At 32.2% G+C, this 25,463-nt stretch overlaps 1 protein-coding gene across 1 annotated transcript; it reads left to right on the plus strand.

Moving 5' to 3' along the window:
* Positions 1 to 503: 503 nt before the first annotated feature.
* LOC142333514 (uncharacterized) lies at positions 504 to 21,849 on the plus strand. Its single transcript, XM_075380777.1, has 2 exons — positions 504 to 641; positions 18,525 to 21,849. Exons 1-2 carry the CDS (start codon positions 594 to 596, stop codon positions 21,459 to 21,461), a joined length of 2,985 nt encoding a protein of 994 aa, XP_075236892.1. The 5' UTR covers positions 504 to 593; the 3' UTR covers positions 21,462 to 21,849.
* Positions 21,850 to 25,463: the final 3,614 nt, after the last annotated feature.

Genomic DNA, 25,463 nt, shown 5'->3' on the forward strand with positions numbered 1-25,463 from the left:
ACGATAGATTGGTACAACAGTTAATACGTACAAGTGTAGCTCAATCAGCTTACGTAGACCAATAGCAATACTGAATATGTTTAACCAGTCAAAAAAAAGAATACGTTTTTCAAGTAAAAATAATAATAATAAATATACAGCATAACACATATGTATTTTTTTTTAATAGAATTTAATTAAAATAAAGTAATTTAAATTCTTAATTACAAACAAAGAAGGCTACGCATAAATATATGTAAAGTAGAAAGTAATTATTATACGGCAGCGTGCAATTTATTATTTATTTTTTTAATTAAAATAAGAAAAAAACAATCTTTGCAAATTGTTTACATATAAGTCTTCTCTCTCTTCTTGTGCGCTCGCGCGCGTGCGTTTGATTGAAATAAATCTCCTCCAATCAATATTATAATGTAATTATATATTATAATGTACAATTATAATTAAATTTCATTTCAAGTAATTCACAATTTGTAGGTATATAAGGTAATGTAAAAAATATCATTTGGTTCATTTGAATTGGAAACAATTTTATAGAAAAAAAACAACGATTATACTTTCATTTCCTAAATAAAAACAAATTCTTCATAATTGATATGATGAAAAATTGTTTGTTATTTTTCATTTCATTTCTTCGTTTACAGGTAAGATATATAAAATGTGTATATTTTAATGTTATTAATAATAATAATAATTTCATTTCCTTTACATCAAGGATACTGTGCTGCAATGGAGTTCTTCAATCAGGAATAAACGTCGAGAGGAGGTGATTATCTACCGTTTGCGAGTAGCGCATAATAATCTCACAAACATGGACACCTAATGTATCAGACCGATGCGCTTGTTTGTGTTCACTACAACTACCAACTAACGATACATCATATTATCGCGTGATCGCGGCTTGATCATAATATTGAGAGATTGACAAATGAAAATATTTATATAATTACAATTTATTACTTTAAGAATTTAAAATAAAAAAGACAAACCAATAATAAAAATAGTATAGTAATCATAAACACAGTTATAATAATAGACAATAAAAAAAAACATCTCACAGTACTAATTAGAACAATGACAATAATGGCAACAGTAAAAAATAATAATATAAGATATCAATAATAATAATATTAATAATAATAATAAACAGAGATTACATACAAAACAGAATCTGACAAAAGACATAGCATTACCGCTAGTCTTAACACATTTAACCGTTAGTATTGCATTAACAAAAATAAATAAGATAAGTATAACATTTTTTCACTGCAAATACCTTTGCTGTCCACAAATAAAACTACCCTAACAGTATATGAATGAAATTTAACATATTATCTAGTATATTATCACTTATAGTGTTACAGTAACTTACCGACCCATTTCTTGTTTTCTTGTACTGGAGTTACTCGTGGCGTCACCTAAGTTGCATTGAACCTGCACTCGAAATTCGCTCCTTCACTGACCTCCTCGCAAAATAGTCTCGCTGACTGACGTCTCACAGAACTCACACTGCAGACTTCATCGTTCAGACTCTCCTCGCGGGACTAATTTTTAAATGTTCTTCTAATTTTTAAATTTTAATTTTTTAAATGCCATTTATACCCCTTTCTTTACCTGCCGGACCAGACCCCAAATGAACGTGAGAATGCTCGACCGCGCCTTTTCGTTCCCGTGCATTCCTAACCTTGGTCCGGTAACTCTTCTCACGGAACGAACATCTGTTTAGGTGTGTCAGTTGGCAATATTACAAAAAACGATTGTTAACCTTTACTAAAAGGGTTTCTTTTAGCCCCTTTCTGGATTCCTCTCATTATTATATTTTCTACTACTTTCTTCTTAATTGGCAGGAATCTGTTACTCAGAACCCGTTATACCGGTTTTGCTACAATATACTTGTGGACTGCGTGTGTTATGCGGTGTTGCGTCACAAATTTAAATTAGGAGTTACCATCCAGAATATTCTAGGAAACAATCTGAGGATGTATCGATTATCTTGTTTTTTCTGAAAGCTGAACATCTACATTCGATTATCTGATACTTATAATATATTTTCTTAGTATATTATACTATGCTTTAACATTTCCTAATTTACCTATGTTATTGCACGTTTTGTTTGTTCATTTTACTTTTTTCTGTTATAGTTTATATATCGTTATACTCAGTGGATTAGTTTATATATTGTAAAATCATCCCTTTCGGCGGCTAATAAAGAACTTTCATGTGCGTCCAAAAAAAAAAAACTTTTGTTTTAATTTGTGTAATTTCATTTCAGTAATAAAAATTTTATGAAAAAAAAGTAAATTTAAATAAAAGGAAACTTTTGGAAATATTTAAAAAAATGTAATTAAGATTTATACCCACTTAAAAATAAAAAAGATAAAAATAAAACTAGCAAAATGACTTTTCATTTCCTTGTACGAAGTAAAAGAAATATTGTGATCGCGAAAAATTTCGGTTTTTAGATTTCAAAAGAAATATCCATTTTGACTATTTTCGGCGTGACGTCTGTATATACGTATGTATCTCCTATAATTAAAAAAACATTAGCCGTAGGATGTTGAGATTTTGGATTTAGGCCTGTTGTAACATCTAGTTGTACACCTCTCCTTTTGATTGCAATCGACTGAATTAAAAGTATCTAAAAAAGCAATTTCCAAAAACAATTTCGATTTTGGAGTTTTTCTTAACTGTAGTAAAAAGCCCACATTGAGAGATTTTCAACGATAATAAGTGGTACTTATTTTCTTTGGTTCCTGAGTTATATTCAAATAAAATTTTTATTGATGAAATATTTGGATATTACAATGGAAAGGCACATCGGTTCGAATTCGATTTCATCTCTTTTTTTAAATTTTTTTTTCGTTTCGTTTTAAATATTAAAAAACTGGTTTCTGTTTGTAAAAAATATATATAAAAAAATTATATGGTAAAAAAAAAAATTCAAAATCTTATTTCAGAAGCGGACTCATTCCCTAAATCGCTAAACCAAAAATTTAGAATTAAATAAATAAATTGAACTAAAAAGAGACAATAAATCGAACTGAAAAAAGCAAACAAGGTATGGGAATAAAGGAATAAATATTATTATGCAGTATTTAATTAAATAAAATAATGGTGACCAATCAACTTTCAGACAGTTTTAATTTGTTTAAATATATTTTTCATGTTATAAAAATAGCAGGCTTATAAAGTTATCTATTGATTAATTTTTCACCAGGTATTACCTGGTGAAAAATTATGCAACCCGGACTTCATTTAAAGGTTTTCGTTGAAGAACAACATTTTGCTATCGATGTAAGATCTGTTTCAAGTCACCAATTTTCTAAATCCAAACAAATAATGGCTAAACTCTCCAATTGTCTCACGGTATTCAGTGCTACGTAGGCTTGACCCTTGGCAAAGAAGTGAGTGCTCAGATCTACGACAGCTCTATCTAAGGTAGTTCCTTGTAGTTGATGCACCGTCACAGCCCAGCATAATAGAGTATTAGTGGTAGCATACACCTTTCAACTTTGCTCTGTCCCCCTAAAACAACAAATTCGACAATAGTGGGCCCGATTCTCAATTCGATGCCGACAGCATTACTTCTAATCTTACCGTCATCAAACTCTACAAAGACCGGTTGTGGGAGCTCGCCGGGTTCAAGCTGCTCTCGGCGTAGCGCAGATCACTCGATTTGTCTGAGTGTAAAAGTTTATTTTTGTTCTGGTTTGGTTTCATCGTAATTTTGTATTATACTAACAAATACCCTGTTTGAATTTTGAAAATCGGAAGATTGGTTGCGAAGCTATAACAAAACTTCCGAATAACCGTTATTTGTTAGATCGAGAGTGTACCTGATGTACAAAAGTTAATCTTCAACCTACTAACAAATACCTCGGTTGAATTTTGAAAATCGGATGATTGCAGAGATATTATAAAAGCACTCCTTCCACCTCCCAAAACAGCATCCCAGGGTCTCCCGTTTGTTACCATTTGATGGTGATGATCGGTCTAGCCTCGCTCGAGCTACTCGCATTACCTCACCACTCTAGTCTCACACGCATTCCCCACGGGAAGTCCATTATTATTAGACAGAATTTTTTTAAATTTACTTAATTTTATTTTATTTATTGTAAATTTAATTCTATTATTTTTGTAATATTATTTATTCGATTGATTTGATTCATTAAGTTCAAATACAGCAATAGAGACTCACAGTTCACAGTTCATTAATACGACTCATTAAAATTTGTGCTTCAACCGGCAAATCTCTACTATATCTACATATTTATATAGTCTATGACAATACGGGTAATATAAGGATTCCAACGCGAGGTCATACATCTAAATCGATTCGGCCGCTACTATGTAAGAAACATATACCCTAATTACATTGCACTCCTTTTTGACTAGTCGTATAAAAATAGACTAACTCGTCATCCCAAAATCAACTGATTTTTGAATTCGAGAGTTCCAAGGTTCGAGTCCTTGTAAAGGTAATTACTTTTATATGGATTTGAATGCTAGCCTGCTGATTTCGGTATTCTTTGGTGGATGGGTTTCGATTAACCACATGTTTCAGTAATGGTCGACCTGAGTCTGTTCCACACTACATGTTTACCGGTACACTTATATTGCACTACGTCAGGTCTGGCAAGCCGGAAGCGATAATTGCATTTGCTTGTACACACGCGCGTGCACACACACACACCCATACACACACACCTAGTCTCAGCAGTAACTGGAAAACTGGTTGAAGAAAATAAATAAATGTAAAAAAAATAAGTATTATGCTGAGACAAAAACAAGGCGATATTCAGGAAAATGTGACGAAACAGATTTCTATCGATGTTACGTTTGCGATATATGAATTCGTATAGATAGGAGTTTAACGTAGATATTGATGTATCACATTCCTTGAGAAAGCGTCTTTTCGCTGCTACCCATACACTCTCCCATGTGTTTGTATGCACCCCTGCAATTGAATCTGGAGTTAACGAGTGATTAACAATTTGGTGTGTAAAACTGTACATAGATACATCATCGTAACTAACAATTAGAAATTATGTTCGTCCCTGGTCGACGCCTGGGTGTGATGAGATCGGGGGCATTCGTATTATGCGTCCAATTGTCGCCTGTGGTAAGTGGTAACTGGTATGTTGTATGTCAGTGACTGTGTATGTTGAGGGATGTGTCTATGATGCGAATCTGTATGTGTTCATGGTGTGCGATTGGTGTGTTGCTCCTGTATGCTGAGTAAGTTTTGACGAGTGTGTTGTTGTTAAGTGGGTGGATGTGACATGTGATGTGTTGCGACGTATGTAGTTTGTGGTTGATGTTAATTTGTGCTGCGTGTGTGGTGTTCTTTTGCTTTATATGATCTTGCTCGTGTGTGCGTCTTTCTGAGTGGTGTTTGGATGTATATGTGGGCGTTTACTTCCTTTCTGATGAAAAGCACACTTACTGTAATAGGAAAAGGGTAGCCAGTGGTGGAGGTTTAGTCGGTAGTGCGCAGGAATACAATATATACGTAATATCATCTTGCGGAACCTGTTACCGAGTCCGACACTCTGCTTCGGCGTCCGTAAATGGGGTTTCTCCACCTCTTTAACAAAAAAAAAAAAAAAAAAAAAAAAAAAAAAAAAAAAAAAAAAAAAAAAAAAAAAAAGTCTACTAACACTCTCCTTTAACGTGTTTTTAGTTTGATCGAGAATAGCATATAGGATACATTCCTTGGTTTCTCTGAAAATTCCTGCAAACTCTTTTGTTGAGGATAAAACACCCCCATATTATATTTTCGATTTGAAAAATGAGGTACTTATTTTCACGTTCAGATCATTCCCGCCTATTATTACTGGGTTATGGGATAACATGTTCGCATACCCTTCCCTTATAGTCATTTCAATCAGTTACAAGGACATTACCGACACTAAATTCTTCGTTACAAAAGAAAATTCCCTACTACAAGTTACAGGAAATATACAATTTACAATTGTAGTTTTTGCTCAACTCCAGCTACGTATCGCCCGTTGACTAGCAGAATTGCGACAACTCACCTTTGCACAATGCCATTAATCTTCCCTACCGCTTAACGAAAGAGACATTTCATGACCCTGCATGCAAAAACTAGAATTATTTAATATTCCTTTGGCTTGTAAAAAACGAACAGCATGGTTTTATCTAGTACGTCATGGAATCAGTCAATCAAATCCATGACGGATGAAAATAGCGAATAATTGTCAAGTTCAGCAAACACACACAGAACATGATTTAAATTTTCCAAAGCGTCGACTAGTACACAGCCCATTTATATATACATGATAAGACAGGTTGAAACATATTATAACAACAGATAAGATAAGAAATTTAATATTATATGTTATTATTTAATCCACAAATAATTTACGTTACGATATTTGTAATTCAGAAAAAGAAAAATTAAGGAATAGGACCGTTTTAAAAATAAATCCCAAAAATCATTATTTTATATAATGCCAATGAATCACTGATTATTAAAAAAAAAATGTAAGGACATCATTCGTCACGAAAATTAAAAAAAATCTTGTATTTAAAGAGTTGTACATCACTTACTGCTCAGTCAAAAAGTTTGAGTTCATATTACACATAGTACATTTTTACATTATTCTTAAGATTTTCTATTTATTTGTAGAAAATATGTAAAAATTACTCAAATAATATATATATATATATATATATATTATTTATTACATAAAATAAATCTCTGACGGTTTTTTTATGTTCGCGATAATCTCATACTCTACTGAACCGATTTCAATAAAACACTTGCACACTTATAGCAGGCTCTAAGCAGAAGATTTTCCACTTCGTTTGATATTGATATATTAAAAATAACGCTAGTTATTCAAATTTTATTCACTTATCTCTTGACACGCCCACAAAAGTGCTATAGCCACATTATTCGCTCCGCCTGATACGCCCACAAGTTAGTCCAATAGAGCGCTACATTACTCGCTCCGCCCCTCTGTCGCATCGTTAAGTTTCTTCAATGTCGGAGTTGATCGAAAGGTTTTATGAACTCATTTAGTCCATAAATTTGCTTGATGATATGTGGTTATGTGAGCGTATTATACTCTATTTTAATTATTCTATAGAATTAAAGATTTCATCTATCACTATTTATATGAATCGCGTTACTGTATGTTTGTAAATATTTCAAAATTGTCAAATATTGATTTTACATAACAAGGACACATGAATCATGATGAATCTGTTACTTCAAACTTTGGATATTCATAAATAATAATAAAAAAATATTTTACACGTACTATTAGCGATATATATTGTTACAAAAAAATCATAGTTTGTAAGCGAAGACGCGAGCATCTGTTAGTAATTAAATTAAATTAATCCTTTTATTTCTTTTTTGTTCATTTCAATGCTTCATAACTTTCTGCGATATTAAACAAAATTAGCGATTACATATTCTTTATAAAAAGTAATTGTTACGTGATAAGCATAAGCTAAATGAAAATATAGGCTTATATCCAATGAGCGGTTTCAAGGAACATTTTAGAAACATTTTGTTTGCACTGAACTATGTGTGTTTAACCAAATTATTTCGATCCATATGTTTAGTTTAACACTGTAAATTAAAAAAGAGTATGGTATTTGGATTATGAGGTAAAGAAATATTTTCATTAAAACTGCTGTCAATCTCGGTTTATAGAAAGTAAAAATAGATGTCAATTTTAAAACAGTTTTATAACTGTAACTCTTCATTATTTGTTTTAATTAAAACTGACATATTGTTTACTTCAATTTTTCGATTAAAAAGAAAAAAAATGTAATTAAATGTAGAATTTTAATACTTTTTTACTATCATAAATAATACAGAGTGATTTTTTAGTCCTGTTACCCATTTGTTAAAAAAATTTTAAACAAAAGCTTTTTGTGGGTCTAAGTCCGAGGCCTTCAAAAACAATCCTCACACTATTGATGAACTTAAAGTCAATATTACAGACTTAATCACGAATATTTCCAATGCAACTCTTAAAAAGAGTTTCTGCTAATATGCTGAAAAGAGTCCGTGCGTGTATAACCGCAAGGGGTGGGCATTTTGAGCATATCCTTTAACAATTATGTACGTAATAGCTTATTATTACATCTCTTTTGTAAGTAACAAATACATTTTTTTATTCCACCTAAATTTCCATTTCTTAAATTACATTTAAAATTGGGTAACGGGACTAAAATATCACTCTGTATTGTGTTTCCAAATAAAAGAAAAAGTTAAAATTTAACATTTTTTTTTAATATTAAGAAATACATAAGAAACATAAATTTATACTTTATTTTGTTCAACAAAAATCGATTTTTTTAAAAATAATATTTTTTATAGTGGTATCAACAATTAAAGTCTAGCGATTTATCAGTGTAAAGTAACTGTACCGGTAAATTTGTGGCCTTGAACAAACTCAGGTCGTCTCCTCCTGAGACGTGTGCTTAATTGAAACCCAACCAGCAAAGAACACCGGTATATCCACGATGTAGTGTTAAAATCCGAATAAAAGTAACAATTACCTTTATTAGGATTTGAATCTGAGAACTTCGACTTTGAAATCCGTTGATTTACGACGACGAGTTTACCACTAAACCAACCCGGTGGGTAAATCGATCTTTATTACAGCTAATACATATTTTATTTATTTATTTTTTTTCATAAAAGAAGTTTCAGAATTTATAAATTAATATTACTGAATTTATTAAAACCTAATCAAAACTGGAACAATTTTTTAAGTTTTATAAAACGACTTTTTGTTATTTTTCATTAATCTAGAAATTATAACGAAAATAAAAGGCTAATATTACCGACAAAAATATTCATTAATAAATTTGTTCATATACTAAAATCCGGCAAAACGAACAGTTTTTTAATGTTCATTTATTGCTTAAATTCTGATCTATTTTATACACTTAGGTAATTTTGAACTTCGCTTTGTGTATATTCTGATGAGTGTGTGCGCGCGTGAGGACAAATACATGCATACATACACACTCATGCGCGCACGAACACACGAGCGTGTGCGCACCATTAACACACACACACACACAAGAGGTCTGACTAATAAAAGTACGTAGAAAATATAGAAGAAGAATGGGAAAATGTAAAAAAGGAGATTATTAAATCAGTAGAAGCGAATTGAGGCGGAAGAAAAAGAACAGGTTGAAAGCGTTGGATATGAAAGGATATATTGTAGCTGATGGATGAGCGTAGAAAGTATAAGAATGTAAGTGATGAAGACGGTAAAAGGACCAATCGACAATTAAGAATTACTGTAAAAAGAAACTACAAATTAGCGAAAGAAGAGTGGATTAAAGGAAAGTGTTCAGATGTGGAAAGAGAAATGATCATTGGTAAAATAGACGAAAAACAAGAAAGACAAGGAGAATTTTGTGGTACATAAGTTAAAATCTAATGTGTTAAATAAAGATACTACACCGATTTATAATACGAAAGAAAAGGTTGAAAGGAGGGGGGAATATATTGAAGAGTTATACGGAGGAAATGAATTAGAAACTGGTGTTATAGAGGAAAAAGAGAAAGCCGAAGAGGATGAAAAGGGAGATACAATACTGAGATCAGAATTTAATACAGCAATAAAGAATTTGAGTAGGAAACAGGCTTCTGGTATAGACAGCAGAATTATGGCGCAGTGCAGATGAGGAAGCGATAGATAGATTACACAAACTGGTGTGTAATATTTACGAAAAAGGGGAAGTTCCGTTAGACTTCAAAAAGAGTGTTATTGTAATGATATCAAAGAAAGCAGGAGCAGAAAAAACGTGAAGAACTACTCATGCATAAAAAATTTTAACTAGAATTCTGTACAGAAGAATAGAGAGGAGAGGAGGAAGTGTTAGGAGAAGACAAATTTGGTTGCAGGAAAAATATAGGGATAAGAGAAGCAATTTTAGCGCTCAGATTAATAGTGGAAGGAAGATTAAAGAAAAACAAACCGACACACATGCCACTTACAAACTTCGAAAAGGCATTTCATAACGTAGACTGGAATAAAATGTTCAGCATTTAAAAAAAATAGGGTTTAAGTATAGAGATAGAAGAACAATTGTTTAAATTTACAGGAACCAAACTGAAACATTAATAATCGAAGAACATAAGAAAGAAGCCATAGTAAGAAAGGGAGTCCGACAAGGATGTTCCCTATCCGTAATTTTTTAATCTTTACGTAGAACTAGCAGTTAATGATGTTAAAGAACAATTTAGATTTGGAGTAACAGTACAAGGTGAAAGGATAAAGATGCTACGATTTGCTTATGATATAGTGATTCTAGCCGAGAGTAAAAAAGATTTAGAAGAAACAATAAATCGCAAGGATAAATTCTTACTCAAGAACTACCTTATTAAAATAAACAAGAACAAAACTAAAGTAATGAACTGTAGTAGAAATAAAGTAGATGGACCACTGAATTTAAAAATATGAAGAGAAACGATTATGGAGGTAGAAGAATTTTGTTATCTGGGAAGTAGAATTACTAAAGATGGACGAAGCAGGAACGATATCAAATGCCTAATAGCATAGGTGAAACGAATTTTCAATGAGAAATATAATTTGGTTACATCAAAAATTAATTTAAACGTGAGGAAAACATTTTTAAAAGTATATGTTTGGAGCGTAGCTTTATATATTCAGCGAAACTTGGACGATCGGAGTACTTGAGAAGAAAAGATTAGAAGTTTTTGAAATGTGGTGCTATAGGAGAATTTTAAAAATCAGATGGGTGGATAAAGTGACAAATGAAGAGGTGCTGCGGCAAACAGATGAAGAAAGTAGCATTTGGAAAAATATAGCTAAAAGAAGAGACAGACTTATAAGCCACATGTTAAGGTATCCTGGAATTGTCGGTTTGATATTGGATGGACAAGTAGATGGAAAAAAATTGTGCAGACAGCCAACATTTAAAATATGTAAAACAAATAGTTAGAGATGTAGGATGTAGGGAGTATACTGAAATGAAACGACCACTGCTAGATAGGAAATCTGGGAGAGCTGCATCAAACCAGTCAAATATTGAAGTAAAAAAAAAATTAATTTTTTTTTACAAAAAACTAAATGTGTCAGATGCGATTCATTGTTTCTAAATAAATATTTTAGGAGGTTACTATCTATTGTTAAAAAGTTGTCTATGTATGTTAATTAAAGATGGAATTAATTTTTATCACAAAAATATAGAGCCATCATATGAATCACGGTGTGTGTCTTTTTGCAAGTTTAAATACAATGAGGTTCTCTTAGAATGCAAGCACTGGTGCGCCGATCTGAAAATGATTGTTTTCTCAGAATTCTTATTTTCTGATTTATGAAGTCGTTAAATTATCAAGATTTAGTGTGTGCGTGCACGCGTGTGAGAACAAATATGTTCGCTTAAAACTTCAGACAGTCTGTGCTGAACTAATTATTTTTATAATTCTTATTGCACTTTTCTTAATGTATGAAGCAGTTAACTTACTCACATTCAGGAAATGATTTTTTGCAGAGTGTCGTGTGTGTTTGTGTGTCTCTCTCTCTCTCTCTTTGTGTGTCTGTGTGTGTATGTGTGCGCGCGCGTGTGTGTGTGTGTATGTGTAAGCCGTGCATCAGAAACAACCCAAAGTTTTAGGACTTTCCCAGAACGCAAGAAAATTCTACAACTGTGTGGTCAGTTTTTTTTAAATTTAAGAATATTATTATCATTGTATTTTAAAAAAGCCCTCATTACAATTGATTTAATTATAACAAAATTTTTATTTCTCAGTCTCATTAATTATCTGGTTGAGTAACAAGTAATTATTTAAATAATAAATTACTCAACATATGATCTAATTATTCAAATAAATAATTTAAAAAATTAAAAAAAAATTAATATATAATTTTTTAACAATTCATTCAATTCACATTATTTAGTTATTAAGTTGAAATACTATCTATATACGTAAATAAAAATGTAAATGTTCGTTTGTTCAAAATCTTAAATCTCCGAAATTTCTTCACCGATTGCTTTGAAATTCTGACACAACGTTGCATTCGAATACGCGGGTATTTTTATATACCTAAGGTGTCACACCTGCAACAGGTAAAAACATGCTTTTTATAAAAACAACGCTATCTGTTGGACGTTAAAGCAACACACGCTATACTAAACATTTTACGATTCCATTTCAATCCGATATATGTATCCGGTACAGAGTAAAAAACTACTAGATCGATTTACTTGCGGGGAAAAAGGGAGAAAGGAAAAAATCGGAAAAGGAAAATAGGGAAAAATGGAAAAAAGATAAAGGGAAAACGGGAAAAGGAAATGGAAAGGGAAAAAGAAAAAAAGAAAACGGGAAGGAGAAAAGATAAAGGGGAAAAGGAAATAAGGAAAATAGAAATAGGGGAAGGAACGGTAAAGGGAGGAAAAAGGAAAATAGGGAAAGGGAAAATCGGGGAAAGAAAGGGGAAAATGAAAAAAAGGAAAAGAAAAAAGTAAAATTTTGTAATGTTAGTTTTGTTAATGTTTTATCAAACTTTCAATTGTGTTCATTTAATGTACATACATATAATCAAATCTAGCAATAGCGAAGCATTGCCTGGTTTGCTAGTGAGAAATAAAATTGTTATGTTCAATAATTATTTAAATTCAGACTATTGTTAAAATTTAAAATAATTCTAGTCCATTAACTTTTATTGTAATTTAATTTATTACAAAAGTTTCGATGAACAGAGTGTTCAACAAATACATTAGAAGTACATTTTTTAATCCTAAATAAAGATTAGGTATATACGTTTTTAAATTTCGGTCAAATGAGTTTCTGTGATGAAATAAAACTATGAGTTTTAAACACGTTCAATTTCCTATAAGTCAGTTTGTAATTAAAATAATCAATAATTATTACACTAAAAAAAAAAAAAACATTGTAATGAGAGCTATTGGAAATTACCAAAATAGTTATACACTAAGATAAAATACAGAGTTATCAGAAAGAATGGTGCGGTTTCAGTAATTCGTAGGAAGATTGTAGGGAAATTTCTAGATGTTATATTGGTATCCCTGAAAGCCTCCAACCCAAAAGTTTGTTTATCAGCAGTTGTAACCACAACGTCAGTTCTTGTATTGTCGTTGCGGTGAGTTTATTGAGGTACTATGTTCTCGGATAAAGACAAAGCAAAGTGTGTTTTATTGATGGCTGAATTAAAATCTGTAATTTTAGTTCAACGTACGTTTCGACGTGAATTCGGAAGCGATCCACCGCACCAAAATAACATAACACGTTGGTTCAAACAATTCGAAGAAACTGGATCGGTTAAGAAACAGAAATCAACCGGAAGACCAAGTGTACCAGACGAAACGGTTGAACTAATTATACACCATCACCCGTCGAAGGGTCGAATTAGGTATTCCAAAATCAACAGTTCACAAAGTTTTACATAAAAATCTGAAATTACACGCTTATAAAATCCAGATACTGCAGAAATTGAAACCCGATGATGGTGTAAAAAGTTACAATTTCGCTGTTGAAATGTCGGACAGAATAAGTGAAAACGAATCATTTTTAGATGATATAATTTTTACAGACGAAGCTACATTCCATGTGAATGGATGCGTTAACAGGCACAATTCACGAATATTCACGAATATTCGCGAAACAACGCGATTCGCCTAAAGTTAATGTTTGGTGTAGTGTGATGAAAAATCTTGTAATAGGGCCTTTCTTCTTTGCTGAAAAACCAATTAATGGAGTCGTGTATCTTGACATGTTAACCGATTATTGCTATCCTCAGCCGGAAATGAACTCGAAAACATTCATCGACTTCATTTCCAACAAAATGGTGTTCCCCCGCAATTCAATGCATTGGTCACGGACGCTTTGAACGAAAAATTTGGAGATCGATGGACAGGCCGTCAAGGATCCATACTTTGGCCTCCAAGGAGTCTAGACCTAAACCACTTATAATTAAAAAATTAAAAAATAATAATTATAATTATATAATAATAATTAATAATATAATTATTAATAATTAATAATAATAATATTAATAATAATATTAATAATATTAATATTAATAATAATAATTATAATTAAAAAATTTGCGACCTAAACCACTTAAAAAACAGGATTAATGAAGAAATGACAACCGTTAACAAAGAAATGTTAACTGATGTTTGGAGAGAAGTTGATTATCGTTTGAACAATTGTCGAGCGACTAAGGGCGCACATATTGAAATTTTTTAATTATATAAAAAAATGTTTGAGACGACAAATTTGAAAAATAAAAAGCATAAACTGTAACTAATTCTGTTTTAATTTAAACCATGTTCAAAACCGCACCATTCTTTTATGATAACTCTGTATATATCGAAAAATATTGTCGTATACGAATATATTTAATTTTTTTTGATAAATAAAGCTTTAGATATTAACGATAGTGTAAATTAATATCAAAAACTGTAATGTTATTTGATATAATAACTTGTAAGTATTAAAATTATATGAACAAGAATTTTTATAAAAAGATAAGAAAGAATGGAAAAATTAAATGTAATATGTAGACAAAGAAGAAAACTTAGCCTACTTGAATAAGGTTACTTAAAATATATTTCTAGAGGGAAATTTTAAGTCATATTTTTTTAAGTTGGCAACATAGAAATTACTTTTAAAACTTTTTAGCGAAGTAGATTTTAACTTGAAGAATTATTCACTTTTAAATTCATATCATACTTTATAATATTCTTACTATTGTATCTAGTTTTAATTTATGCGACTTTTAAATAAATTATTCTTAGTTTTTGTTTTTTTTTATATTTTTTAATTTTAAATTTATTATATGAAAACTTTAGTAATTTAAAATAAATAAAATTGGGAACCTGCCTGAATATATAACATTTTTAAATGTTAAAGGGTTTTTTCCAGTGGTGAGTTATTTTTTTTTTTTTTATTTTAAGTAAAAGAAAAATTTGATTTGATTTGAAGTGGAAGATAATGACTTTCTAGATCGTATAATAACCTTTGATGAAACGTAGAATCACCATTTCGAGCCTCAAATCAAAACGGCAAAGTCTTGAGTGGAAACATCCGGATTCGTCCACCAAAAAAAAAAATTCAAAACCCACGCTTCAGCCGGTAAAGTAATGTTGACGGTCTTCTGGGATTTGAAAGGCCCATTTTTAGTAACTATTCAAAAGAACGATGTACCGTGAACAGTAGGTACTATAAATACCCGTTCTAACAGAAAATGTGAGCCGCAATAAGGCGAAAACATCAGGGTGTTCTCTCAAAAGGTATGATTCTCTTGCATTACAACGCGTGCCACTACATCGCTCAGAGAACGGAAGAAACGCTCGAGAAGTTGGGTTGGGAAGTGTAGCCACATCCTTCTTACAGCCGAGAGCTTGTCACGTCCGATTTTCATTTGTTCGGCCCGTTCAAAGACTTTTTACGCGGCAAGATGTTCGACGACAAAGAAGCGGTTAAAAAAGAGGTACGCGAATGGTTCGAACAGTAAGATAAACACTTTATTATCAATACAACAGCAAGAGTTTTATTGTCATTGAATAAATCGTTTTTCTCTACATCAATTTGTCTCGTTAATCATTGAACGTCCATCGTGATTAGAAAAATTTAATTTAAGAATTAAAACTGTAATATTTATATTGAGCCTTTTAATTACAATAATGAAGCCTGAATTTTCTGAATATTTGTTTAAAATGAACTCAAATATTATTTTACTGTAATTAATGTATTCAGAATTCCTATTTTATTTGATACCGATTAATTTTTTTTCTGTATAGTCATATCACTATTATTATCAAGAGGATAAAAATAAACTATTTCACTCCTAACTTTCTTTAGTAAGCCGGGCATGGAATGATTCTTGAAGATGGCTGTATCATTATCAAGAGTAATATTTTACTAATGTAAGCTAGTCTTCGCTTATTACGATTGTTGCAGTTAAAAACTCCTTGCAATCTGAATTTTCTTTTTTCTCATTCTTTATAAAGACGTCTTTATTTCATACAACTTTACAAAAAAAAGAATTTATAAAATAAAAAAAAATTGTTTTCCTCATTATGGCGACAGTATTTACCGATTAATTTTATTTTTACAGATATTTCTGGGGAAAAAGTACAATTTCGTGACAAATTTTCATTTTAAAAACATCAACGAAAATCTGAATCTTTTTTTCATTGTTTGTTTATAGTCACATCAACGATAAGAGTCATTAGCGACTTAAATAAAACGAAATATCCATAACTAAATACGTAATAAACACCAAATGTTGGATAACAAATAGCGAAACAGGAAAATAACCACTAGACCATTTCACTACGCACAAATATTTATGAGGGATCTCACATAAGCAAACCGGCTAAACTGAGTTTTTCACTCCACTTTCACAGAATGACTGCAACAGTCTTTTGAAGAATTTTTTCCGTTTGAGCAAAGCTTTTACATCTTAACCCACTATAACTGACGACTGATGTTCAGTTCCGAACATTGGGTAATGTATAAGCAAGTGGTTTACGGACAGTTTTACATTACACCGCCTCACAGTTCTACTGAGGAGAGCCAAATAGAGGGACGTGGGGTAGCATTTTGTGCCCAATCCTTATCCTCGTTACGATGACTTTGTCTCTTCTCTCGTTTGGGGTAAAAGGTTTATCGAAGATGTTCTCCTTGATGCCATGTGAGACGATGTTAGGTCTCAGCAGCGAGAACTTATTTCATTGAGTACATAGTTTGACACGGACTGCCTTCATTAAGTCTCTCTCAAACGTCAATTCCAATCGGAGTTTTTCACTCCACTTTCACAGACAGACTGCAACAGACTTTTGAAGAATTTTTTCCGTTTGAGCAAAGCTTTTACATCTTAACCCACTATAACTGACGACTGATGTTCAGTTCCGAACATTGAGTAATCTATAAGCAAGTGGTTTACGGACAGTTTTACATTACACCGCCTCACAGTTCTACTGAGGAGAGCCAAATAGAGGGACGTGGGGTAGCATTTTATGCCCAATCCTTATCCTCGTTAGGATGACTTTGTCTCTTCTCTCGTTTGGGGTAAAAGGTTTATCGAAGATGTTCTCCTTGATGCCATGTGAGACGATGTTAGGTCTCAGCAGCGAGAACTTATTTCATTGAGTACATAGTTTGACACGGACTGCCTTCATTAAGTCTCTGTCAAACGTCAATTCCAATCGGAGATCAAGATCATTTGTTGCCGCTCTCTTGGCTACCTCATCAGCTTTTCGTTCCCGAAGATGCCGCAATAGCCCGGAATCTATAACAATACCACTGCCTTGTTTACTCTTCAGAAAGTGTCATTGGTTTGCTAAGGATTTCTCCCACCACCACCCCATTCGATCGCCCTAAAGTATAAGATCAAATATCTGTGCCACAAACCGCTAATGAGTCTCCAGGACCTAACTAGCTCCTAAAGCTAATCAAAAAGCGTGAGCGGAATAAGCGTGGTAGGACACCACTCGCTTGCGTGTTCTACCGCCCATTTGTCATATATCACTAAAATGGGTAGGTGCATCTCGTCAACTACTAAAACATATATGATAATCAATAATTACATTTATCTCGTCAAAGACAGCATTTCGCTGCCACGCCTAGGCCGCTGAATGCCAGCAAGTACCTGTCCACTATTAAAGCGCTTGGAGCCTTAATCTGGCTGGTAGCCAGCCATACCTTTCGCTTAGCTTCCTACAGCATCGCGGTAGGAAACTTTTCCCTTAGGTAAACTATTGATGTCAGTTAAACAAAGCAACCGCATCAAAGAACTCCCACACCGTCCGACACCACCACTTGACTCGCCGCTTGTGAGTGGCTAATTTTCACCTTCACCTCTAAGTTTTAGGGTAGCCTGAGTTCTGGTCCCCCCAAGAGAAAGTGTCATAGATATTTTGAATGATGTGCTCAGATTGTCCGCAAATCAGCTGATTTTGAAGTCGAGAGTTCTAAGGTTCAAATCCTAGTAAAGGCAGTTACTTTTGTACGGATTTGAGTACTATATACTGCATACTGGTGTTCTTTGGTGGTTGGTTTTCAGTTAACCCCATATCTCGGAAATGGTCGAACTGAGACTGTACAAGACTACACTTCATTTACATTCATACATATCATCCTCTGAAGTAATACCTTACAGTGGTTCCGAATGCTAAACATAAGAAGAAAAGAAAGTCAAGGTCTCAAGTACACTTCTAAAATATAATATTATCAGGAAGCTGTTCTTACTGAATTATTTTTAATATTAATTTACGTAAAAAATACGATCCAAAAATATTATTTAAAAAATATATTACGTAAAAATTCAACCGGTTTGAAATTTTTCATTTCAGTTATTTCTTTTCAGGACCATCTCATTCTCGTATATTTTGTCCGACTTTTAGTTCGATCTCTAAAATAGATATTTTAAAAGTCGGTTGTTTTAATTATTAATAATTATTAGTTAATTAATTTTAATTATTATTATGTTTTCATTTTCTTACTAAAAAAAAATTTTTATATGTTTTAGTTCTCAGTAACTCAAGGATTATATTATTCTAACCCACATCTACAATTTGGTGTATATGCTTCAGTGAAGGCAAATGGTAACTTCAACGATATTTCTGGAAATATGGGATTAAACCCAATTAGAAACATACCTAATCGATTTAGAAGTTATAACAATGCTCATATGGCAGCGTATGGAAATATCAGACCTTACTTTGACAATTTACAAAGAGGTGTAGGAAATTATATAACAAAGCCAAACAGTTCATTATTATCACCTTTTGGAATAGGGGCACTACCTTTCGTTCTAAAAAATACAAGAAAATATGATATACAACCATTAATAAACGCCGATGATAAAAATAAATACGATACAATTGATAACTTATTAAACGAAATGGGAACATTCAGTACACTTGTAGCTGGAGATGCAAATACTACAAATGATTTAACGAATGCTGGTTTTGAACAAAGAGTAAAAGCAGGAATGACTGCTGCAAATGCCTTAAAATCGTCTGGAAAAATGTTAGCAGATATGGGTGCACAAGCAATAAAATATACACTAAATGCCCCAAAAAATGTAGCTTGTAATTGTAAAAAACATCAAGGTAATACGAATACAGTATTAAGTGGTAGAATCTATGAAAACGCTACAAAATTGACTGGAGGTTTGTTTGCTGATATGGGTGACAATCCATTAAAAACAGGATTAAATAGAGAATCAGATTTATCTAAAACAGAAAACAAAAGTGAATTTACATTATCAGATTCAGCTGTTAATTTAAGAAAATATTCAGTCAATAAGAAAGCGTTACCAACTGGTGGAATCAATACAAACGCTACGGGATCGAGTGAAGATTTGTTTGCTGATATGAGTAAAAATAAAGTAGAAAGTGTATTAAATACACAATCAAATATAGCCTCTAATTTAAAGAAATATGAAGATAATATGAATATTTTGCCAAGTGGTGATTACGATTTCACAGCAGACAATATTGGATCGACTGAAAGTCTGTTTGTTGGTAAGGGTGAAAATGCAATGAAAACTGGATTAAATGAAGCATCAAATTTATCTAAAACACAAAACAAAACTGAATTTACATTATCAGATTCAGCTGCTAATTTAAGAAATTATCCAGTCAATAAGAAAGCTTTACTAAATGGTGGAATCGATACAAACGCTACGGGATCGATTGAAGATTTGTTTGCTGATATGAGTAAAAATAAAGCAGAAAGTGTATTAAATACACAATCGAATATAGCCTCTAATTTAACAAAATATCCAAGTAGTACGAATATTTTACCAAGTGGTGATTACGATTTTACAGCAGACAATATTGGATCGACTGAAAGTCTGTTTGTTGGTAAGGGTGAAAATGCAATGAAAACTGGATTAAATGAAGCATCAAATTTATCTAAAACACAAAACAAAACTGAATTTACATTATCAGATTCAGCTGCTAATTTAAGAAATTATCCAGTCAATAAGAAAGCTTTACTAAATGGTGGAATCGATACAAACGCTACGGGATCGATTGAAGATTTGTTTGCTGATATGAGTAAAAATAAAGCAGAAAGTGTATTAAATACACAATCGAATATAGCCTCTAATTTAACAAAATATCCAAGTAGTACGAATATTTTACCAAGTGGTGATTACGATTTTACAGCAGACAATATTGGATCGACTGAAAGTCTGTTTGTTGGTAAGGGTGAAAATGCAATGAAAACTGGATTAAATGAAGCATCAAATTTATCAAAAACACAAAACAAAACTGAATTTACATTATCAGATTCAGCTGCTGATCTAAGAAAATATCCTGTCAATAAGAAAGCTTTACTAACTGGTGGAATCGATACAAACGCTACGGGATCGAGTGAAGATTTGATTGCTGATATGAGTAAACATAAAGTAGAAAGTGTATTAAATACACAATCGAATATAGCCTCTAATTTAAAGAAATATGAAGATAATATGAATATTTTGCCAAGTGGTGATTACGATTTCACAGCAGACAATATTGGATCGACTGAAAGTCTGTTTGTTGGTAAGGGTGAAAATGCAATGAAAACTGGATTAAATGAAACATCAAATTTATCTAAAACACAAAACAAAACTGAATTTACATTATCAGATTCAGCTGCTAATTTAAGAAATTATCCAGTCAATAAGAAAGCTTTACTAAATGGTGGAATCGATACAAACGCTACGGGATCGATTGAAGATTTGTTTGCTGATATGAGTAAAAATAAAGTAGAAAGTGTATTAAATACACAATCAAATATAGCCTCTAATTTAACAAAATATCCAAGTGGTACGAATATTTTGCCAAGTGGTGATTACGGTTTCACAGCAGACAATATTGGATCTACTGAAAGTTTGTTTGTTGGTAGGGGTGAAAATGCAATGAAAACTGGGTTAAATGAAGCATCAAATTTATCAGAAACACAAAACAAAACTGAATTTACATTATCAGATTCAGCTGCTAATTTAAGAAATTATCCAGTCAATAAGAAAGCTTTACTAAATGGTGGAATCGATACAAACGCTACGGGATCGCGTGAAGATTTGATTGCTGATATGAGTAAAAATAAAGTAGAAAGTGTATTAAATACACAATCAAATATAGCCTCTAATTTAAAGAAATATCAAGATAATATGAATATTTTGCCAAGTGGTGATTACGATTTCACAGCAGACAATATTGGATCAACTGAAAGTTTGTTTGCTGGTAAGGGTGAAAATGCAGTACAAAATGGATTAAATACACCATCAAATTTATCCTCCAATTTTACAAGATATCCAGATAATATGAATACTTTTCTTAGTGGTAACATCGATGCAAATGATGGATTGAGTGAAGGTTTGTTAGGTGAGGAGGACAGTGGCGTTAAAACTGAATTCAAATCAGAATCAAATTTAGCTAATAAAAAAAACTATTTATATTATCAGGTTTAGCTGAAACAATATCAAATTCATTAAATAATTCTGGTAATATGAAAAATTCACTAAATTCTACGAAAGAAGAATCAACAAATACTGGATTAAATACTACTATTCTTAAACAAGTTGCTAATTTAATAGATGATCGCACTTAAAAACGGTTTTGAATCAGGTAAAAGTAATTAGTAACATTTCAAAATTCAGCGAATAAAATATCTGACATATGTTACCATTGATGGGATAAACACTAACTGGGAAGTTAGTGTTTAGCTAAAAATCGAAGAATTACATTTTTTAAAATTAAAAATATATAAATACATAACTTAAAAAATAATTTATTACGCTTGCTCATTTTATTTATAATGATATAAATAAAAAAAAGAAACACAATATCTAAAATGTACTATTTTATTTCTTTATTTAATTAGAATTATAAAAACATTAATTTATAACATAAATAAGTAGTTAAGGTTATATTAAAACATCCTTTTTTGAATGTTCTTATGGTCAAACGCATTTTGCGATTTTATAAACTATTGTAGTTAGGTTCTCTGCTACTAGGGAAAAGGAAGTACATGAAATATTTTTCTACATAAAAATGGCCAGAAGATGTTAAGTAAAGCGACAATTATTGTTAAATGACTGCTTGACGTGTTCGACTATTTTATAGATATTGACTGAGTGGTATATTTTTTATTTAATGTGATAATTAAATTAATTTCAATAATACTATTCTCAATATCATTAATATCAGCAGCTTGCGCGCGCAGCATACAGTCCCCGACATTGGATCTCGGTTCATACACACGTACAGGGCACTTCATAATGTTCTTAGGAGTTACAAAAATTCAGTAAAAAAAAAGTATTTCATTTACCTAAATGAAAGTTGTACGAGGTGATGCAGGGACTCAAACAGTTTTTGTTAAAATCTATAAATATTCAATATTGCTCCTCTGGTGACACGGTACACATCAACACGAAAGTCTAGCTCTTGCCAAACTCGTTCTAACATGTTATTTTCGATAGAGTTAATTGCATTGATTATGCGATCCTTTAGCTCAGCGATATCGTGCGGCATTGGTGGGATAAACACCTTATCTTTCATGTAACCCCAGAGAAAGGATCACATGGCGTGAGGTCTGGTGATCTTGGTGGCCACAGCATAATGTGTTGCTCAGACGCACGTCCTATCCAGTGCCGAGGTAATGTTGTGTTAAGGTACTGTCGAACCTCGTTATGAAAACGGGCAGGAGAACCGTCTTGCTGGAGAAGGAAGTTGAGTAGCTGAGGCATAAGCCATAATTGTAACATATCCAGGTATATCATGCCGGTTACTGTCGTTTCCATAAAAAAGAACGGCCCATACACTGCCTCACGAGAGATCGCACAAAAAACGTTTACTTTCGAAGAATCCCGAATGTGTTCCGCATAAGCGTGTGGGTTTTCAGTTCCCTAAACTCGCACGTTATGACGGTTTACTTTGCGGCTAATAAGGAAAGTAGCTTCATCGCTGAAAATTATTTTGTGTAGAAAACCTTCATCTAACAACATCTTTTCCTGTAACTGTAAACAAAAATCTTGCCTACGTGTTTTATCTCCATCAGAAAGACGCTGGATTAACTGAAGATGGCACGGTTTGCATAATAAACGTTTACGGATATTTCTCCACACTGTTGTTTTCGGAATTCGTAAGTCTCTGCCTGCAGTCGTAGTCGATTTTGACGGGCTGCGAATGAAACTTGCACGCACACGTTCGCCATTGACTTCAGAGATTGATGGACGACCGGTTGATTTTCGCTTGCACAAGCAACCCGTTTCACTGAATTGTTTATACCATTCACGAATTTAATTGTCACTTGGTGGCTTCTTATGAAATTTCAACCGAAACGCACGTTGCACAGAAATTACTGACGTTGACAAGTGAAATTCTAACACACAAAACGACCTCTCGCCTCCCGTGGCAGCCATTTCCTCTACTGTCGACGCCTAGGGAGAAAATAGTTTACTAACTGCCTAGTATATGTAAAAAAAAAGTGTTTGAAGTAGTCTTTCGTACAGTACTTGTTTTATTCTTATGACTGAAATAGTTTTTTGTTAATGAATTTTCGAAACTCCGAAGAACATTATGAAACGCCCTGTATGATCTCTCACACACAGGCTATTAATAAAACAGTAAGCAATGATTTGGTCACTGTGTAATTTCTGCACAGTTCGAACACGTACACTACACAGTGAAAGTACGGCACTGTTTTCGAGGTAATTTGTACCCACCTGGTCAGTCAATACGAGAGTTGGGTCATAGTGGGAATGAAACGTAGATTTTAACGAAGGATGCGGAGAACCGCCGATATAAATGGTAAAGAGTGTAGTATGTATATTACTAAAACTTTCACACTAATACTTCGGATATTAACATATAAGCAATAACGTTTCTATAAAACATACATGTGAGAACCCTTGTTTTCTGATTACGGCTTGCAAAGCATGCAGTTCTGATTTCTACTGTAAGGGTAAAATAAAATCATATTTAAATTTTCGTAATCATTATCACGTGCTTTTGTCAGGAAACTTATTTATGGCTCCCTTGGAGAGCCGATTGTCATTATAATTGTTATTTAGAAAATAACATTTTCGTAACACAAATTTGGCACATATATACTCGTATATATTTTAACCCAAAATACTAAAATTGATCCTAGAACCGTATATATAGTAATTTCTAGGAAAATCCTTGAAAAACTAAAAAAACTATAGTTAGAAAATACTTTTTGAGTTAGCCGTAAATTAACATTGAACAATGACGAATAAAAAAATAATAATCTGAAGTAAAGACTACATACAATTTAATTCTGAGGAACTTAATTTAAGTTAATAAAAAAAATACGGCATTTTATAAAATTAAATTTTAATATAAATCAGAAAACGTAACAATTTTAAACAGAACGAAAATTTTTCTTCATAATACAAAAAAAAAATCCCTTTTGGCTCGCCGGAAGGCGGAGGTAGATTTCACCGGTGCTAAGTAGCGGATAAAAAAAATTTCCACCTTAAAGTTAAGAAAAACTTAAAATTTACTCAACACGAAAATGGTTGCATGTGAAAAACACAAAAAAAAAATACAAAAATATATTTGATTACACATAAAAAATTATTTTTTAAAAAAGCTTTTATTTAACTAATATTAATATTAACATTAATAAAAAAAGGAAACAAATTATAAAAACCCTCTAAACAGTAAAAAAAATAAGAATTAAATAAAATTGAGAATTTTAAACACAAAAAACATAATATATTAACAAATATAGAAATGCACTGAAAAGTGAAAATCAATTATATAAATACATAATAATTATTACAGGGCGTATGCAAAACGTCTTATGATAGACTCGAAAAAACGATCCTGGCAGCAATACGTGTCATCCATTGACAAAACTACTACTGCATCAGATGTTTGGAGGAAAGTGAAGGCGATTTGTGGGCGTAATGATTTTGCTCCCATAGCTAGCCTTCAAGATGAAGATGAAATAAAAGACACTCCATATGAAATTGCAGAGCTGTTATCCAATCACTTCGAAAAGGCCAGCAGAACGGCCAACTACGAAGAAGATTTTCGTACTAAAAAAGAACAACTTGAAGGTCTACTAAACTTCAGAACTGAGTATAATTACTCATATAATGTACCTTTTAAAATGGAAGAATTCGCGAAAGCGTTGGAAAAATCAGGTAACACAGCTGCTGGTCCGGATGAAATCCACTATAATATGATCAGGCAGCTGAATACCACTGCAAAGCGTAGATTATTAGAACTTTATAATAGAATATGGCGGGATGGAACGTACCCGCAGCAGTGGAAAAAAGCTCATGTTGTTCCAGTACCAAATAAAAATAAAAATTTAACAGACCCCAATAGCTATCGTCCTATTTCTTTGACGTGTGGTATGGGAAAAATACTGGAAAAAATGATTAATAATCGACTCGTCTGGATTTTGGAAAAAGAAAACCTGATATCACCGTATC

This window comes from Lycorma delicatula, chromosome 12, assembly GCF_047948215.1.
Source record: "Lycorma delicatula isolate Av1 chromosome 12, ASM4794821v1, whole genome shotgun sequence".
Taxonomy (NCBI): Eukaryota; Metazoa; Arthropoda; class Insecta; order Hemiptera; family Fulgoridae; genus Lycorma; species Lycorma delicatula.

Excerpts from the sequence above, each read along its gene's own strand:
- LOC142333514 (XM_075380777.1), top strand. The coding sequence starts at position 594 with ATGATGAAAAATTGTTTGTTATTTTTCATTTCATTTCTTCGTTTACAG. Across the intron at positions 642-18,524 it reads TTTCATTTCTTCGTTTACAG|TTCTCAGTAACTCAAGGATT; the intron begins GTAAGATATATA and ends TATATGTTTTAG.